At 45.6% G+C, this 16903-nt stretch overlaps 2 protein-coding genes across 2 annotated transcripts; both read left to right on the top strand.

Annotated features, from left to right (window-relative positions):
- The first annotated feature begins 8598 nt into the window (after positions 1-8598).
- On the top strand, positions 8599-9348 carry LOC129589976 (uncharacterized). Its single transcript, XM_055484957.1, has one exon. The coding sequence runs from the start codon at positions 8599-8601 to the stop codon at positions 9346-9348; it is 750 nt and encodes a 249-aa protein (XP_055340932.1).
- Positions 9349-13135: 3787 nt separating this feature from the next.
- LOC129581230 (uncharacterized) lies at positions 13136-14615 on the top strand. The gene is made up of 2 exons (XM_055472195.1): positions 13136-13241; positions 13367-14615. Exons 1-2 carry the CDS (start codon positions 13181-13183, stop codon positions 14506-14508), a joined length of 1203 nt encoding a protein of 400 aa, XP_055328170.1. The 5' UTR covers positions 13136-13180; the 3' UTR covers positions 14509-14615.
- The last annotated feature ends 2288 nt before the right edge of the window (positions 14616-16903 follow it).

The following is a 16903-nucleotide window of genomic DNA, read 5'->3' as shown; positions in this document are numbered from 1 at the left end:
CAGTTGAAACATTTTTTTGCTGATCTCGTGTGAGTGACCTTCGTGTGATGGAGTGTCATTTTCGCCAGGGATAATGACAAACTTAGGCCAGGCCGCAGTGTCCGCGCGAACGATTTTTATTACTATGCAAGCCGGGCAGCTTAGCTTCAGTGAAGTCTGGCTGGGGCGCGCTGTTGGATTTGACTCTCTTCTGTGTGTACGAGATTCCCCGTAGTGGATACAATCATAAGGTATTTTTTAACAGCGCAGGGTGACATAATATCGATCACTTGGCCGCAAAGGTTCCATCCTTTTTCCTTTAACAATCCTTTGAGTCGTTCGGAATATATATTCTTGCATATATTAGTCGAGGTCACGTAATGTAAAAAACTGCATATCTTTTGATGGACTGCGATTCGCAGGTTCCATTGCGGGAAGTGCGCGGCGGTGATGTAGTACCACAAAAACGAAGTACCGTTTGAAATTTCACGTTGTATTATAGCTTCAGCAAGAAGGTTTGTCGCGCAGTGTAAGTATTTTGCATTTGTTTATGCCGTTAAACATTGTTTCCATGACAAAAACAAGTCGACGTTACTCCATTGAGTATCCACTGGTAACAAATGACTGTAGTACTGGAGGTTCGTGACACGATTGTATTGAATTCTCCTGTACTTTCAGAGATTTTATTCAGCGAAAATAAAAAAACGGGGCGCAAAGGTTAGTTTTGTGCGCCCGGACGTCGGGGCGTAAAGCCAAAATCTATGCGCCCGGTTAGTCGGGGCGCATAGCAGTCACCTTAAATTATATACGTTACATGCCTTACTTTATATACGTCAGGTCTGACGTGGGCTGACATTAATACTTGAACAGTATGGGGCATTGGGTCCTACTGTAGAAAAGGATGGGCAGCACTGTGGTTGTGTATGATTCACTTCACCTAACAAATGCACGCTATAATATTCGCAGCAACCATGGCCAAGGTCAAAATGAGTGAGGAATAAATAAAGGAAGGAAATTTTTTTGGTCACAAAGAGGAAGGAATTTACAAAGGAAGGAACTTTTGTAGTCAAAAAGAGGGAAGAAATTTGATGATAAGTATAAACTCATTTGAGCGCCGCGCTTTACAGTGAAATAGTTAGTTAAGTTGTTGTACAGAAACGGCATCCGGTCTGAATGGTGGGCCGGCGGCGAAGGATAGCGGGCATCGCCGACGTAGCATTAACCTCAATTAACGCGTTAATTGGCAGTTATGGTCATAGGTTGTTTTTATTGGTTTTATTTTAAAAAAACAGATGTTGGGCGACAGTATACAATGTATTTGTATAACCTCTAGCTCGACCTTGCCCGTAAATCCAGGCAGTGGTCAAAACTGACCAAACGTTGATCTCGGAGGTCCTGCTTGCTTACAGTTTACAGCCACCTCCATATTAGATAATTACCAAAAAAAATCACATACGAAATGAATGCTAAGCTTTATATGTACAAGAACGAGGCAAAATTTAGAGAAAATCGCTCACTGGTCAGTGCTGATCAATTGAAATACCATATCGACAAGGTTGGGCATGGTCCTAATTTGATTGATGTTACCATGTCGACACGGTTGGGCATGGTCCTAATTTAAATGATATTCTTCAAAAATTGATATAATTGGCAGAAGCATCGTATACGGTACAATAAACTACTAAATGGAGGCCCATAAAAATCTGTAATAACTGATCTGAGATCTGAGAATAATGATCAGCAAAGTGACCACTGGTCAGCACTGACCACGAAACCGTGACCGTGACCCAAATCATTACTAAGTGACCATGCCCAACCGTGTCGACATGGTAACATCAATCAAATTAGGACCATGCCCAACCTTGTCGATATGGTATTTCAATTGATCAGCACTGACCAGTGAGCGATTTTCTCTAAATTTTGCCTCGTTCTTGTACATATAAAGCTTAGCATTCATTTCGTATGTGATTTTTTTTGGTAATTATCTAATATGGAGGTGGCTGTAAACTGTAAAGGCAAGCAGGACCTCCGAGATCAACGTTTGGTCAGTTTTGACCACTGCCTGGATTTACGGGCAAGGTCGAGCTAGAGGTTATACAAATACATTGTATACTGTCGCCCAACATCTGTTTTTTTAAAATAAAACCAATAAAAACAACCTATGACCATAACTGCCAATTAACGCGTTAATTGAGGTTAATGCTACGTCGGCGATGCCCGCTATCCTTCGCCGCCGGCCCACCATTCAGACCGGATGCCGTTTGGACGCTTTGACGGCTCAGCGGCGGCCGCGTGCTTTGTTGTAGCGTTTTGCACACGCTCTTTTCAAGCTGTCTTGTGGCACTTTTCGCATGCTCGCCTCACGAGTGTTCATTTTACGTTAGCTCAGTTCTTGTTCAGAACGTCGCTGATTTTGTTCTAAATTTTTGGCCTTGCTCTCACAGAAATTCGACAGCTTTTACAAGTCTACTGAAACAGTCTCCTTCAGTACCTATCAACTCACTGTGTAATCGTTCATACGAGTACATCTGCGGACAATGTCTGGAAGAGGTCGAAGAGGCATTCGCTCACGCGGCGCCACAAGCTCCCGCAGCATCCGCGGGGGGCCACGGACACGCGCAGCAGCCGGTCTCAACACCGGTGGGAAACGACCAGCGGACAATCCTGACGGCACTTCCGCCACAAAAAGGATAGCGTCTACGGTCGTAGTTCCCCCGGAGTCCTCCATCAATTCTGCATCGCAGATCATGACTTTGTCGTCCCAGATTGCGGCCATGCAGCAACGAATAAACCACCTGGAGTCGCAGCAGGACAGCTCCAGCCGCAACGCGTTGCATGTCGACGGGTCCAGGCCTCAGCGCTCTCTATCCCCGTCCTCTAACCGGGTCACCACGGCGCAAGGTAAGGACACCGATGGTGTGCTAGAGGTTCCTTTACCAGCTCGCCGACCGGTGGCCGAGAGGCTCGGAGACCCAGTCAACAATATTCCGTCCAAGTACAGGGACCTAACCGCTGTTCCAAAGAAAATCAGGGATCAGCTATTGGACCGCGAGCAGTTCGTCGACCTGGCGGACCTGTTGCCACAAAACCGAGCGCCATCCAAGCGGCCAGCTCCCGGCACGCGCATGGTGCTTGACGAAAGCACCGGGGAATACACCTTCACGGCCGCGGCAAAGAAAGAGCAAATCACGACATTTGCTGCCTGGGCGCACGCCTTTGGAGTGTTTATGCAATACAGAACACTGGACGCGCCGGAATTCACGGTGCCAATGCTGAAGTACCTGGGCATGATGAGTCTCTTTGCCGATCCAAGTCGCGGTTACAAGCTGGAGAACGTCTTAGAATACGACGCTCAATTTCGGAATTACGCAACGAATAACCCCGACGACACCGAAATTTGGACCAAGAAACATGACGAATCCTTCCAGAATGCCATCGTGAGTCCTGTTGTCACCGTTGGCAGCACAGTCCCAACGAGCAGCAATAAGTACAAGTCCGCCAAATGTAATCGGTGTCATGAGATTGGCCATATAGCGGTAAACTGTCCCGATCGTGAGGTTTTTCGGACCAACTCCGCCGCAGACGGAGAAATCTGCCGGAAGTTCAACCGCGGCATATGCTCAACGCCATGCGCTGGAAACCGCAAACATGTCTGCAGCTCCTGTGGCTCCGTCTCCCACGGCGACTACGTCCACCGGCAAGCAGGCACTTCCAGCAACGGCGGCCGCTTCAAACAGGAGAACCCCGCTTAAGGCAGATGCATTTGCGCGGCGGCTGGCTGATCATCCCGATCAGCAATTCGTTGCATATCTAGTTTCATGTATCATCAACGGTGCCGACTTGAAATACAGCGGTTTATTGCGTTCTCGTTTTACCCCAAAAAGTTTATCTATAACACTCCACAAGAGCATTGCACAGAGCACCATCGATCAGGAGGTGGAACTCGGACACACGAAAGGCCCATTTGCTACGCCTCCGTTTAAGCATTTTACAATCAACGCCCTGAACATGCGCCTAAAGAAGAGCGGCGGGCATCGCATGATAATGGACCTTTGCCGCCCGGCGGCCGATTCCGTGAACTTGCACATTGCCAAAGACGATCCCCCGTTAAGATTCTGCAGCGTTGACGATGCTGTACGGATGCTGTTGGACTTCCCAGTTGGAGCTGTGATGGCTAAACTGGACGTCCAGTCTGCGTTCCGTTTAGTGCCGGTCATGGAAAGTCAGCACCATTTGCTCAATTACAAGCTGTCCGCAAAATACTACTACGACGTAGTGCTGCCTTTTGGATGCAGATCTTCTCCTGGCATTTTCTGCAAATTTTCTGACGCGATTCTGTGGATTTTCAAGCGCAAAACCGGCCATGCTGCCATCTTTGTTTACGTGGATGACTTTCTTATAATTGCTCACAACGCGAGAGAATGTGCGGATTTAATTCGTAAATTCAGGGATCTATGCGCTAACCTCGGTGTACCGCTAGCCATGAACAAGCTAGAAGGACCGGCGACCGTTATCACCTTCCTCGGGATCCGTATCGACTCTGTTACTCAGACCCTTTCCTTACCAGCTGACAAGTTGAACGACATGACGTCACTCATGACCACTTGGGAGCCGAAGACTGTATGCACGTTACACGATCTCCAAAGCCTAATTGTAACGTTGCAGTTTGCATGCCGATGCGTGCCGGCGGGAAGACTGTTCCTGCGAAGAATGATTCGGCTCATTAGTGGTTGCGATAAACGGCCGCTTACTCAGATACAGCTAAGCGCCGGATTCCATCTTGACCTTCAGTGGTGGATAAAGTTTTTGCCTCTATGGAACGGCACGAGCAAGTTCCTCCATCCAACGTGGTCCTGCCCGAACGTAACTGACCTATTTACGGACGCATCAGCCGTCTGCGGCATCGGAGGTTACCGTGACGGTGAGTGGTTTCAGTCTCGTTGGCCTGCGTGGGTCATCGAAAGGAAACCCTGTATCGAATACCTGGAAATGACCGCCATCCTTTTTGCACTGCACATCTGGGCTCCGGAGCTACACCGCATGCGAGTACTGCTCCATTGTGACAGGTAGCACGACAACTCTATGACTTTCATCTCGCTGACCGACAATTTGCTGACCGACTTGTTGCTGACTACCACAACTTGCTGACCGACAAATCGTTGACCGACACTTCCCTTTTCTACAAACTTGCTGACCGACATCTTGCTGAAACCAATTTGCTGAACGACAACTTACTTGTCGGTCAGCGAAATGTCGGTAATCGACAACTCGTTGACCGACAACTTGTAAAAAACGAAAACTTGCTGACCGACAATTTGCTGACCTGTTCAACGCACATAAGCAAAATTTACGCGAAAATTAAAATCTACGTTTATTTCATAAAAAAGAAGCACTACAGTGACATTTATAACTGAAATCTGACTTTTTGCAGTTTATTACGCCATACTCATTTAACCAATTTGTTGTTGTCTTAGTAAATAATAATTATTTATTAATAGTTTTTATTAATATATTTATAATTACACCGGTGGTATTCGGTCTGCGGCGTAAGTATCTGTATCACCATCAAAACTCAAGTCAAACTTGTATCATTAGTGGTAAAGTGTTTCTGCACAGCACGAGAACGGATTTCGTTACTGCATACGTATGCGCACAATAGCATCCTGCTGTTTGCACAACCTGGAAACAAATATCTGCCAGTAACAGTATTGTTCATTCACTAAGTGACCAGGGTCAGTACCTAGAACCTAGCAGTGCATATTGAGAATGCATTTAGCAAAGTCCGGCAAGGCGACTGAACTTTTTACGGGGATCGCCGGTACTATTTAAACTTTGAACTTTAGTCGCATTAAGTAATTGATTTTAAGTAAGGCAATCATTTTGCCAAGTGATATTCTCGAGGGAGTTTTAACATGGCGCACACTATTTCCTATTCGAAAACACAGCGCGGGAACGCTTTGTTGCTTTTGGATGAAGTTCATTCGTATACGCTTGAGCAGAAGAAAGGAGAAATGGAATACTGGACTTGTCAGAAGCGAGGACGCCCACATTGCTGCAAAAGCCGGCTGCGGTTAACAGCAGGAGAAGTTGTTGCGGTATCCGATCACAATCACCCGGGAAGCAAAGCTGATATTCTGGCCCACGTCGCCCAGCAAGATGTCAAGAAGCGGGCACTTGAAACGAAAGATACTCCGCGGCAGATCATGCAGGCTGTAACCAAAGATATGTCGTTGGTGGCAACTGGTAAAATGCCGGCATATTGCGCCTTGCAGCGGACCATTGAGCGTACTCGGAAAGCTGATGCCGGTAACCTTCCATCGCCAGACTCACTGAGTGATATCGACCCGGATCTCCTGAATGTGCTTACCACGCGTGGACAACTATTCCTCCTGAAAGACACTGGAGCCGCTGATGCCGAACGAACTGTAATCTTCGCCACCACTGAAAACCTCAAACTCTTGGTTAAATCTGCAGTTTGGTTTTGCGACGGAACGTTCAAGGTTGCGCCACCGCTGTTTGCGCAGTTATATACAATCCATGGTGTGGTTGAGACGAAAGTTTTCCCTTTGGTGTACGCACTGCTGCCGCATAAGAATGCGGAAAATTATCAAACCGCTTTCCAGGCCATCAGAGAAAAGATTGTAGATGTGCTTCCACACGGAACTGTATATAACGGACCCGCATACTGCATCATGGACTTCGAGCAGGCAGCAATCAAATCCTTTCATAAGGTGTTCGATAAATCCGCACTTCAAGGTAAAATTGTTGAATCGTGGCTTTACGTTTTAAGGACCGCTAGTTTCTTAAATATTATAAATTAATGCGATGTAGATTTATTGTTTAATTTGTGATAGTCGAAAATAACCGAAAATCCAGTCTATTCAATTCACAGCGTGACAAAAGATATAGCTTTTATTGTCTGATTTATCTAATTTTTTGATATATCCTTTGTTCTTTAAAATTATTAATAATTTCTTTTCTAGGCTGCTTATTTCATTTGGGACAAAGCGTTTATCGACAAATTCAGGACACGGGCAACACTACAAAGTATGCAGCCGACCTAACTTTCAACCTTCACTGCAAGATGGTACTGGCGTTAGCATTCGTTCCTCCCTCTGACGTCAAAATGGCGTGGTTAGAGTTGCAAGGTACGAGCGGTTGGACTTTACCAAGCAATCATGCTTTATCCGAATACTTTGCGAAGCATTACGTTGGGCCTTTGACGCGTAGTGGAGGCCAGCGAGCGCCCACTTACGCCGTGGCGTTTTGGAGCTGTTATGACTGGGTAATCAAGGATATCCACCGAACGAATAATTGTGTCGAAGCGTGGAATAACGCATTCACTCAAACTGTCGGCAAAAAGCACCCCGTAATCTATGACTTTATTCGAGCTTTGCTTCATGAGCAGGCACTACAGGAAGTCGCCATTAACGATCTGCAAACCGGAAAGTCTCCAGCAAAGCGTCGACCAGGGTATGTGAAGCTGAATGAACGGCTTTTAAAGGTCGTGCAAGGTTATGACCGGGCAAATGTGGTCGCCTATCTGCAGAACATCGCAGCTAATATACGGTTCGGAATTTAAGGTTAAATGTTAGAATTTATTTGTTTCGGTTTTTTAGTGAGTACAGACTGATATTCTGGTAACCTTACACTCACACTTGCACTCTGTTGTAATAAGCATGTCATAAGGATAGCACTATAAGATTAATATTAGATAAATAAATGCTTACTGGTATAATATAAGATAACATCTGTGCCATTAGTGTCATCCCTTCTGGGTTGCATTTGTACTTGTAGCATCTTTGTAGCCTTTTATTCGAAATGGTGTTTTTGTTTATTTGTTTATCACAATGATTCGATGGATAACAAAAATAATAAACTGGTGGTCAGCGAGTTGTCGGTATTTCCACGAATCGTCGGTCAGCAAAATGTCGGTCAACAACTTAGTATGTAAGCAAATTGTCGGGTAAACATTTTGTCAGTCAACAAAATGTCGTCAGCAAATCGTCGGTGTCAGCAAACTGTCGTTCAGCAAAATGTCGGTCAGCGTTTCGTCGTTTCAACAAACTGTCGGGTCAACATTTAGTCGGTCAGCAAATAGTCGTCAGCAATTTGTCGGTCAGCAAGATGTCGGTCAGCAAATTGTCGGTGCGCCATTGTGACAACCTAGGGGCCTCCCAAGCGTGGGAGAAGCTGGGTTCACAGCATAGCGGAGCGCTAGACTTAATGCGGCGCATGTTAGCGCTATCAGCCCTGCACAATTTCACTGTGAAAATAATGCACATTAACGGATGCGATAATGGAATCGCTGACGCATTGTCACGCTTTCAGGTAGCGCGCTTCCGGAAATTGGCACCGCTCGCAAAAGAGCTCCCGAAAGTCACCCCGGACATCTGGACCGAATTGCGGACCGCTTTCGATCTCCCGACAGACTAGACGTGACAGTACCACCATCTTGCCATTGCAACAAGAGCGACCTACGGTGCCGGTTGGTCACGGTTTCTGCAATTCTGTATCAAAGACGGCGCCCTGTCTCTACCAGCGACAGAAGTAACCGTGCTACGGTTTGTGGCTCAACTTTATCTCCAAAAGATATCGCCTGCTACAATCAGAGTCTACATGGCCGGAATCGCCAATGCGCATGTTGAAGCGAATTTGCCGAATCCCACTGTTTCGTCGGCGGTGAACAGAGCCATCGACGGCTGCAAGCGCATTTGCCCCACAGTGTCGGACCGCCGCCTTCCCATTACTCTGGACCTCATGCGGCACCTGAAAGATAGTATCAGATTGACCGCCGTATCCCACTATGAGCAGCGGCTTATCTGGTGCATCTTTACGACGGCGTTCTTTGCTGCGCTTCGAGTAAGCGAGTTTGTGTCCCCATCGCCCAGCAAATATGACGAGCGAAGCACGCTGCTCATCAGCGACATACTGGAGAATGATCCCTCGATGACCCTAACGATCCGACAATCCAAGACGGACCAGTTTGGACACGGGTACAGGATCGCGCTGCACGCAACCGGCCGATCAGTCTGCCCTGTCACCGCGCTACGAAACTACATCGCGGCAAGAAAATCTTCCAATCTACACGCACTGCCGCTGTTTGTTCAAGAGAACGGTCAATTTGTCACTAGAACGCATGTCGACCGATGGCTTCTAACCCATCTGCGCGGGATTCCCGAAAAGCATCGGTATGGAACGCACAGTTTCCGCATCGGTGCGGCTTCAACAGCAGCCTCACACGGAGCTTCGGAAGCCACGATTCAGAGGATTGGGAGATGGAAGTCCTCCTGCTATGCAAGATACGTCCGCACAGCTGTTCCGACACACGCCCTCGACGCTTACGGACAGAGCAGTGGTTTAGGGTAGTTTGGGGTTGCCTGTGCGGCTGGAGCGATCAGAGGTGGCCAACGCACTCGCGTTCACGCACCTTGCTCGCGCTTCCGGTCAGCAGCTTCTCCACTATCCCCCCACGCTCTGCCACGATTTGCATAGGAGACGTAGAGCATTAATTACGGATTACAGAAAAGTTTTCCAACATGTCGCCCTAATACGCATGGTGTGGAACGGGTTAATCAATGTGCTAATGCATTTTCTTCCGGCATCATCTGCGGCATAAAGAAGTTAAAAAATAGTTTTACATACTTGTCTTCAAACAACACCTTTTTGACAAATACTGGTAACTAAATGTCTTAACGACTCGTAGTCATTGAGCATGAGAATTCAGCTGAACTAAAATATAACAGAGTCAGTCCTTAATCGGCTGTCCGTGGTCAGGGAGGGCGGTCAGATGAAAACCTGTCTGTTGAGAAAATTTCGAAAAATTGTGATGGAGCGGCATCGAACCGCTGGCTACAGAGTGTGATCCACGTAACACTACCAATGTGCCATCGCCGTTGTTTAAGAAGATCAAGATATTTGTGCTTAAGCTTGAGCCAACCAGGTAGACGGCGGATGGGCGGCTGCTCTGTGTACAGAGGATTCTCCTCTTACAAAAACGTACCGAATGTGCCGGAATGGTAACGCCAACATATGTATCATGCATTGTAGGCACACCTCGGGACATCAAGGAATAACAGCAAGAAACAGCAGCAAACAGCAATAACAGCAATCAGATACAACAGCAAAATTACAACGAAATTCTCGAACTGCGTTTTTTAAATTTGATACCTAGTACTGTAGTAATTACCGCAACTGTTCCCCGCTTCTGCAATTGTCCCCTACTGTTTGCCGCTGTGTATAACTGTTCTCCGCTGTATGTAACCGTTCTTCGCTGTTTGTAACTGTTAACCACTGTTTGCTGCTGTATGCAACTGTTCTTCGCTGTTTGTGACTGTTCCCCACTGTTTGTCGCTATGTATAACTGTTATTCGCAGTTTGTAACTGTTAACCACTGTTTGCTGCTGTATGCAACTGTACTTCGCTGTTTGTGGTTGTTAACCGCTGCAGGTAACTGTTCTCAACTCTTTGCGGCTGTGGGTAAATGTCCCCCCCCCCCTCGTACCGGAAAATGTGTGTTCCTGTAATAATAAAAAAAACTAAAAATTAACTAATTTTTAAAAAACTCATCCTAAATTTCCCCTAATCAAATTTCCTTGCAAATGTACCGAAGAGACGTTGCCTGGATTTTTTTATTGCAAAGCGCACTTGGCAATTGCGGAAAAAGAAGGTTTACCCCTTAGTGCTAAGGCTGAGAAAACGGCGAGGCTTCCCGAAGCGGCTTTGATTGCGGCGGAAAGCGAAACTGGCACACGTGCAATATTCAGTTCTCCGCTGACTTGCAAAAAGAACTTGGGTTTACATAAGTACCTTAAATCGCGATCACGGGGATAGCTGTTTTTTGTAACTGCTGGGGGTATCATCAAACTGTTGCGGGTCTTCCGACCGTGATACACTGTATGTGTAAGTTTCAGCTTTTACAAAAAATATTGCGCCTAATGAAACAGGTTTCTGTTTCTGAATCATCGTCGCAGGTGTTTTTCCATACAGTGTTGAATATCTGCTTAAAGATCTATCCACAGGAGACCCGGCAGAGCTTTCGAAATTTACTTTATGCTATGATGACATGTGCCACTTAAACGCCATTTGATAAGCAGCGAAAAAGTTGCCATATCCGGAATTCCGTTGCCACATCCGTTGCCATTCACGGATGTGATTCGAAATTCAAAAAGTGATCGACAAAATTTCATATGCGGAACCACAGGCCGGAGTGCTTTAAAAGCTATAATGCTGACGAAGTGCTGGCAGCGATACATGGAGCTGAGACATCCATCAAAACGGAATCTGCAGAACAAGTATTTTCTCAGGCTCTCAGCTGCGTAATCTGAAAACTTCGCTGTTTGTCATGGGAAAGAGAAGACAAGAATTCTTTTTGCATGTTATAAGCAGAATGCATGATTTTCAAGTGGAGAAGTCAATGTCAAAAGGTTGTAATACTATATAGCGCTTTTTGGATGGGAAAAGAATTTGTTTGTTATGGAAAAGTTGCGCATGCTTTCTCCTTGGTATAAAAATAAGTGATTGTTGTATTACTTCTGTTATCAAAATGGCAATAACACGGTAAATAATAAACCGATAGAAATTAGAAACCGCGATGTTCCATGACGAGCAGTTACTAACAGTGAAGAACAGTTAGACACAGCAGCTAACAACGAAGAACAGTTACAAACAGCGTAGAACAGCTGCTAACAGCGAAGAACAGTTACAAACAGCGGCTAACAGCGAAGAACAATTAGAAACAAGAATAAGAAACAGTTGTAAACACCGGCGAACGGTTACCAACAGTCTTGTACATTGGCGAACAGCAGAAATAATTGCAAACATCGTTGAAATCACTCTCGCTGTTGTACATATCTGTCACTAATGTCCAGAAGTGTGCCTTCCCTCGTATCATGCAGTAATGTTATTTACAGTTACGACAGCCGACAGAGCCAAGGTGAAAATGTTCTGTTGATGAGTGTCGGTTAACGAGTACATTCCGAAATTCAACTCAATTAAACTTAAATCCTGTCGGCTGTCACCACATGTTTAAACCGCATTCTAAAATAATCTAACACTTTTAATATGGATTATTTCTGTAGCTTACAACTCCAAAGGACGGACAACAATTTTTTAGACGTTGTTATGATCGGCTGCAATGATTAAGCCAGTAAATACTGCATTTACCGATTTACGTATTAGCAAGTGGACAATGACACTAGACACTACACCACTATTCACCACTCGTGCCGTGAAATTTAAAATCGCAAATGAGCACATTTTGCGTCACTTCAGTTTTTTTAGAAAGGTTGATTCGGGTCCCATGACCATTAACCGTCCATCCGCCTTACTTTATGCCGATGACACACGCACTTCCATACCCGGATTTCAGGAAGTCCGATCTTCGCGTTTCTGGCAAATTTGCTACAGACGCACCAAGAACTAGTCAGCAGTTCGTCGTTTATGGTCACGTTCACGGTCCACACCTTTCTCACTTCCCATGGCCTTCTCTTTACTGTCGTTTCCGTTGACCATGCATTGTGCACTGCACTCAGTGTCCAGGGGCGGCGTGTCGCAGTGCGGATGTTTCTCAAACAGATCCACAATGTGCACTACATCGAACCGCCAGGAAAAACGACAGTGGGAATGCAGAACTTAATCAAGGGTATCTACAAATATCCAAGGAGTACCCGTAATTTATTACAGTCAGTTCATTGTCAGCAGCAGCGATCCCGGAATTGAGCGTGACTGCTTTCTGCTTGCGGTGCAGCATGCCAGCTCGTTAAACGTTCTAAGAAGTGCTATACTTCTACGGATGTTTACTGGTGTGCTAATGAATGGGAAGTTCGTAACGACACCGTGACTCGTACTTGCCAGCATGCCAGAATCTGACTCTGTACCCAGCAGAAACGTGCTTTTACGGAACTAGATTTATCATCAATCAACATCGAGCATCACAGAACCCTTTAAGCACAATATGTATCATAATATCACGTTTATGCATCGTAATCAGGATGCAGAACTAATCTGCGGTTTATTAAAAGATTTCGAACTGTTACCGGCACATACGCGCCGTTATTACGCCTTAAGCGTCTCCAGCATTTCATCAATGTGCTACGTTAAGCTAGCTGCTGCATATAAGCACACAATTTAGTGTTATTGGTTAACTGAATTGGTGGCAACATCTTAAATAAGTACATGTGTTCCGTTGTCGTTTCGTAAAATGGGCGCGTTTCGAAATACTGTACTGTTCATTTCCCTGCTCGTTTATACCGGTGATTGCGGTGAGTCTACGTATTCATGCAAAATGAACGTATGCAGCAACCGGTTGGCATTACATTTGTGTGACTTGTGTCGATTCCATTACAGAGAACCACTCATAAGACACATAAAACTGTTACATTTGCAGAAACCCCGTCGAAGATTAAAATTCCCTACGATAGAATACAAATTCAAGTATTTAGCAAGATTTCCGATAGGACGCCGCTGTTTTACGCACCCGTCGGAAGACTCTTGACATCTACTCTGGTTTCGGCTTCCGTGACCATAGAGCCAAATACGAACTGTCTGTTCGGATCGGTTACAATCACTCGGGTGGAGGATGAATGGGCTTTTACCGGTTTTGCACGAGACCAAGCTTCCTGGCTCATGTACCTCCGTGTGCAAGCCAAGTTGCCTCCGTTCGACTTTAAATGGATGCTGGTAGGCTACTCAACCAATGACTCCACCCCAACGACCACAACCAGTGCTTGGCAGTTCCTGACCAACTGGGACCCGACGGCCTCCGTGCGCATTGCCTGTCCCACGGACGCCACGTACAACGATACGATGCGGGACGATAGTGGGATTGTTGCATCGCGTTTATTTGTTGCTTTCGCAATAGACTCGAGCGTTCGTTCGACTCTACTGTGCATCGATACAACCCATCTTCCCAACAACACGATTGTTAACTTCGTTGCGGAACGGCTCTCAGCCGGGCAAAATCACGTGTTTATGTCCGCTAAGGATTACAACAGTTTTACTAAAACGCTCGTTGCAGGAGCCGTTGAAAAGTTGTTAGGCGAAAACGAGTTCGTTGAAGATGACGAAATGGAAAGACTGGAAAGGGAACGGAAAATGGAAGCTGTTTTCCCGTATAATTGTACCACAACCGCTAACTTTACGTCGGAAATGTGGGAGGCAACGTTTTCGTCGACTGAGCGTCCCGATGTCAAAGCACGCCGATTGGATGCCGTTCTCAGCGACCATGGAGATTGGGTGCGAGAGATGCTGAATGGCATTCACAGTACAGCACCAATTCCGGTAATGCAAGCTTATAACGAGGTGTTGGAAGATGACGATTTGTACTTCACTGACATAGCGAAATACACTTCAGGGAAAGTTCACCTGAAGGAGTTGTACGTGTTCTATGTCAATCTGGAAGTCCTCCGTCAAAAGACACCGATTTGCATCGGGAATGTTACTATTACGCCCAAGAGTGCCAATTATACTGCTGCGGTACCTGCGGATGTCGGCGACAAGATCGTGTTTAATGATGGAACCAGTCTATAATTAGACCAAGCAGGTTGTTGCAGAGTTTAAGGACTTCAGCTTCAGTGTTAAGAAGGAAGTAAATATGACGTCTAAGCTGATATTGTCGCTTTAAAGCTATCGCTTTTAGAGTGGTTGATTTCACTTTTGCTATAGCTGATGAAATGTTCAGTGAATAAGTCAGACGACGGTGTCGTGCCAGGATTATTCTAACCGCTTGCCCATTTAAGCTCTATTAAATAAGGTTCACCCGACGCCACAAATCATCCAAAAATGTAGAAAGTAACGCACAGTTGTCGTCCGCCACCGAATATGTCAATCCGTCAATAAAAGTGTCAATGTGATTCACTGTCAATGTGTTTCCCTGTCATTGTGATTCGAAACAGTGCTGTTATAAAGTGACACCGAATGAGCCACGGAAACAATGTAGGCATTGTAGGAACGACGATAATACCTATGAAGCGTTACGGGATAAGCATTCGGGAACGCCCATCATGTTGCGAAAGCTGAAGTGGACAGCAATACACAATATTTGTCGTCGGGGAATCTGTCAAATACATCAAAAACGTCATGGACATCCGCAACGACCGCCCTAAAATGCGAATGTACTTTGCTAGACTTAGATTTCGAAGTGGCTATTTTGCCGCAGTCTTTGCGGCAGAATAGCCAGTAGGCTATTTTACCGCACTATGGTAGGCGCAATAGCCACTAGACTATTTTGCCGCACACTGCGCTTAATTAGCCATTAGGCTATTTAAACGCACTACGGTCGGCCCAATAGCCGTTAGGCTATTTTGCCGCACTACTGATTCAGTAGTGCGGCAAAAGTACTGATCCTAATTGTTGCGCTGTGCCAGAATATTGGTGCCTGTACAGCTTTTAGTGACAAATTCATGCAACCATTTTAGGCAAACAGCTACCATTTATGATCATCATTATCCCGGAAAACTGGAGCGACAAGAGGCGCAGGGCACTTATGAAAGGCGGAAGTGAAAGGCTGATTTCAGCGATGACTGACGTTACAAATACACCTTGGGGGTCACCTGGACAGACTCTTAACCCTCCAGCGGGCGGTACCCGAAGGAATGCGAGTTTCCTTTTGAAAATCGGGATTTCCCGATGAAAAAAATCAATTAAGAATGGGAATTTTTTGTAAGCTTGTGCTGACCATAGATCAGCCGTTGGTGACTAGGGTGTTTGCCAACGCCAATGCCCATGGACGGTCTACAGCATAAAACGTTTAATTTTGTGATAATTAGACGAACGGAAATTAAATAAAAGTAATAAATCCATTAAATAATACAAAAAAAGGACTTCCAAACAAGAGCATAGCAGTGGTCAACAAGTTGACCACTGGTCAGCAAAAAATTAAAAACTGCCATATCCCGTTGCCATGTATTTTGACCACTATTTACAGATGGAACACAGAAAGTAAACGATGCTAACGATATTTCTCTCCCATAACTTTCATTATACTCTCATACGAGACTGCACGAAGCATCATTTTTGAAGTTTAACATTGCTTTTCTTGAATGTCTGGCACGCCTAGCCGCCTTTATACTGCCCGCATAGTGCGCATATGCATTTTTCCTTGGTATGGCCGCAAGTGCCACTGTCCAAAAAGGCGGCGCGGATAGTCCAGCTGCAGTGGTTATTAGCGCAAAATGAGATATTAGACACCGGTCACTAGCACCTTCTGGAACGCGTTAGCGACCGGAAGAAAATAGCTAGGCTGCCGCAAAGGTCAAGATCCCCAATGTGCACGCGTATAGTGAGCACTAGCAGTTACTGTAGTTTTTAACCGCCCGAGACTGATGGAACAAACTTCATGTTTCTGAAAAGCTATGCAGCTCTCGCATAGCTTGCCCAAGCAATACATTAATATGTAGAAACGGGCCGCCGTGGTGTTGTGCCGCCATTTACATTGTTACTGCAACGACGGTATAGAATTACAATTAGGACTATCATGTTCGGTTCCTCTAAGCGTTCCGTTTTCCGGAAGCCGAAAAATTTAGAGACGATTTTGTCTTTTTGCCGACCGCCCGGGGTGTTGATACGCAGAAGCGTTTTTTGCCAGTTTCCGACCAACAGAACCGCGTGGCGCATGTTTTGCGTACGAACCGACAGTAACTTGATCTGATTATGTGATAAAGAGAAATAGTCGAAATTGCACCCGCCCGTGTATTCGAGACCCTTCATGGGCAATGGTGTTGGCACGCTACACAAATTTTTGACGGACTGTGGTCTTCTACGGTTCAACTTACGAGACCCGTGTTAATTGATTTGGAATAGAACGTTGTTAGTTGTCCTTTTTTGATTTATCTCTTGTTTAGTTATTCATCCACTAATTAGTTAATTAGCAAGATCTGCGAGAGCTTGAAAAGTCCGAAATTAGCCATTTTCGGGCAACGGTCAT

The sequence above is a fragment of the Paramacrobiotus metropolitanus genome, unplaced genomic scaffold (genome assembly GCF_019649055.1).
Source record: "Paramacrobiotus metropolitanus isolate TYO unplaced genomic scaffold, Prichtersi_v1.0 Parri_scaffold0000001, whole genome shotgun sequence".
Lineage (NCBI taxonomy): Eukaryota > Metazoa > Tardigrada > Eutardigrada > Parachela > Macrobiotidae > Paramacrobiotus > Paramacrobiotus metropolitanus.
Note: the sequence above shows the minus strand (reverse complement) of the source record. Positions and strands in the feature narration are given on the sequence as shown.

Excerpts from the sequence above, each read along its gene's own strand:
- LOC129589976 (XM_055484957.1), top strand. The coding sequence starts at position 8,599 with ATGGCCGGAATCGCCAATGCGCATGTTGAAGCGAATTTGCCGAATCCC.
- LOC129581230 (XM_055472195.1), top strand. The coding sequence starts at position 13,181 with ATGGGCGCGTTTCGAAATACTGTACTGTTCATTTCCCTGCTCGTTTAT. Across the intron at positions 13,242-13,366 it reads CGTTTATACCGGTGATTGCG|AAACCCCGTCGAAGATTAAA; the intron begins GTGAGTCTACGT and ends TTACATTTGCAG.